The sequence below is a fragment of the Penaeus vannamei genome, chromosome 32 (assembly GCF_042767895.1).
Source record: "Penaeus vannamei isolate JL-2024 chromosome 32, ASM4276789v1, whole genome shotgun sequence".
Classification (NCBI taxonomy): Eukaryota; Metazoa; Arthropoda; class Malacostraca; order Decapoda; family Penaeidae; genus Penaeus; species Penaeus vannamei.
The window spans coordinates 11,137,836-11,140,335 of NC_091580.1; the positions used below are offsets into that span (position 1 = coordinate 11,137,836).

Consider the following 2,500-nt stretch of genomic DNA (forward strand, 5'->3'; position numbering starts at 1 on the left):
AGTGAGCAAGTTATTCCTGACGGTGATGATGAACAGCTCGGGGCGTCCTGCTGTCTTCGCCTGCGAGAACACCTCCTTGATGGTCTTCACGTTGCTGACCAACACAATCCTGAGACGCAAAAAGGGACATTGACACCGAATTGTGTGGTTGATATCAGAATCAGTCATTTTATTTCCTTTGTCTACTTTCTTATTTACGTGCTGGCTATTTTGTTATTTTTTATGCGTCAACGAAATTCTGCGGATGAAGTGTTACGGATGAACTAGGATATAAAGGCATGAGTTACCCACGAGTAAATGAAGGATATAATTTTTTCCTTTGTGCCTTTTCGAAATTCAGAAGGGGTTGCCATGCACTCCTAAAATTGACTCTTTCTTTATATTCTACTCTTATACAACTGTATTATTGAAATTCGTTGTAAATTACAAGTTAGATATCTATTTGCCAAGCAAAAGTCTCGAACTTAATGAGTCTCATATTACTGCGAACATCGTCTGCAGCAGAATATGAGACAACTTACCTTGCATTAAGAATGGCGAAACTTGCCAGATCTCCATATTTCTTCCTCAAAGAGTTAATGAAAGACCGCGTGATTGGCCCTCTTGTGAACGGCATAGATCCTATCAGCGGCAGCATCGGTAAACCTTAAGTAAAGTAGAAAAGGTATGAATGAGAATGATCGGTCTCGAATATACCTTCGTCGGAAATACATGTGTTCATGTATTTTTGACGAAGATATCTTCCAAACCGATCAAATACATCTCTTGTATTGTGAAGATATTCATTCTCATTCATATTTTTTCTACATTTGTCAATATGAATACGGTTCATTCTAAAGTGAAGTAATAAATATGGGGAAAGAATAACTCTAACACCCAATCGTATACTTTGGTTTTCTTGGTGTACATATATATATATATATATATATATATATATATATATATATATATATATATATATATATATATATATATATATATATATATATATACTCAAGGCCAAAAAGAGAAATCCTAGTTAACGTATAATGTTATGATTTAGATGGATTACCTGGTGGGAAGTTTTTGGGACGACCCCTGGGCAGGACGAAGATGAGGAGGACGACCAGGGCGAGCAGGCACGACCCCGCAAACCCGAGGCTCTCCCCGACCCACGTCAGGACTTCGCCAATCATATCCCTGAACGTTTACTTTTCTTATCTGCAAGAAGACTTTCTTTTCCTCTCTCCCATTTATAGCACAATATTCTAGCTATATCCACATGCCAGGACATCAACTTCGAAACATGCAATAAGGCCCTGGTCTGCTCATTCACTCTGACAGCAATACCTTTCCACGCAAACTCCTTCACAGATATATAATTCGGATTTAAATACACTCAGAACTACGAACATTTTAAGCCGGAAATAGCCACTCAAGAAGAGAGAGAGAGAGAGAGAGAGAATACTCGCTGTTCAATTAAAGAAAATAGAATAAAGAAACGAAAGCTTGCGACTAAATACAATAATGATCTTGATATCGATATTGATGCTGATATTGATATTGACATTAAAACTGATACTGATACAGATAATATCTGTCAGCGATATGCAGAACAGGATGGGTTGGGCTTCACACCTAGGCATTGCAGCTGCCTTACTTCCTGGCTTCGCACTTTCCTTCCGGCGATCGCAGCCCTTCGTCACGCCCGGAAGAGTGGACACCCAAAGAATAGGGTACCAGGCACCTCCGCCAGTAGGACACGGAGTCGCTGGATATAAGAACGTCTCGCCAGGCAGAGAAGAGAGAACACCAGAAGCAGACCAAAACCTAGTAGGAGTCCCAGGGCGGGAGGTCACTCTCGGGGGCCACACCTTTACCTCCCGAATAAACCAGCAAGCCTTTCCCCTTTCATTCTCAACCAACCTCCACGTCCCCCAACTCTTACGTTGACAATATCAATGATGAGTAAATAAACAAACCAAGTAAAAAAGGAATTGTAAGATCAAAAAAAGGAATGCAGTACAACTACGTGAGATTCAAGGTCTTATAAGCACCAATAAAGAAAATGCAGAACCGCTTATTCATTCGCGCTACATTCATGCTATAACCAGAGAATTCCCTACAAACAAAAGCATACACATCTCAGGCACTTATTTTGCGAGCTTTCTAGTCTGTCTCACATAACTTCATTTGTTCCATCAGCGTTATTGGCAAAACAAATAATTCGGAATTATATTCATTCTGAGCATTTTCTCTAGCTATTCAAGTCGTATACCCTTGGCATCTAACACCAGAACATTATAAAAAGAAAAGTGTCATGTTTAAAATACAAATAATGGTTCTTCGTAACTCAGCTGAGAGAACGTTCACTCACTTAGCAAAGATTTCCACAATGGTACAGTTTCCAAAGCTCTACTCTCGCACTCCTACAGGGGGCTGTAGTTCCTCCCGTACTGCTCATGTGACAGGTCTCAGTGCTTCCCGGTATAGGTGGGAGGGGCCTCTTCAGCTAAGGGGA

At 40.4% G+C, this 2,500-nt stretch overlaps 1 protein-coding gene across 2 annotated transcripts in view; it reads right to left on the reverse strand.

Annotated features, from left to right (window-relative positions):
• The window catches only part of LOC113808530 (cytochrome P450 2L1), a 7,820-nt gene extending 5,328 nt beyond the window's left edge, over positions 1-2,492 (reverse strand). The window contains exons 1-4 of one of the 2 annotated variants that reach the window (XM_027359957.2): positions 2,357-2,492; positions 1,052-1,200; positions 522-645; positions 1-109 (exon numbers count right to left, since the gene is read on the reverse strand). The exon at positions 1-109 is cut by the window's left edge and continues 22 nt beyond it. In XM_027359957.2, coding sequence (XP_027215758.1) covers positions 1-109; positions 522-645; positions 1,052-1,175 — 357 coding nt within the window. In that variant the 5' untranslated portion in view covers positions 1,176-1,200; positions 2,357-2,492. The remainder of the gene's footprint in view (positions 110-521; positions 646-1,051; positions 1,201-2,356) is intronic. The other variant, XM_070144735.1, reaches the window with a different exon arrangement.
• Between the last annotated feature and the right edge of the window lie 8 nt (positions 2,493-2,500).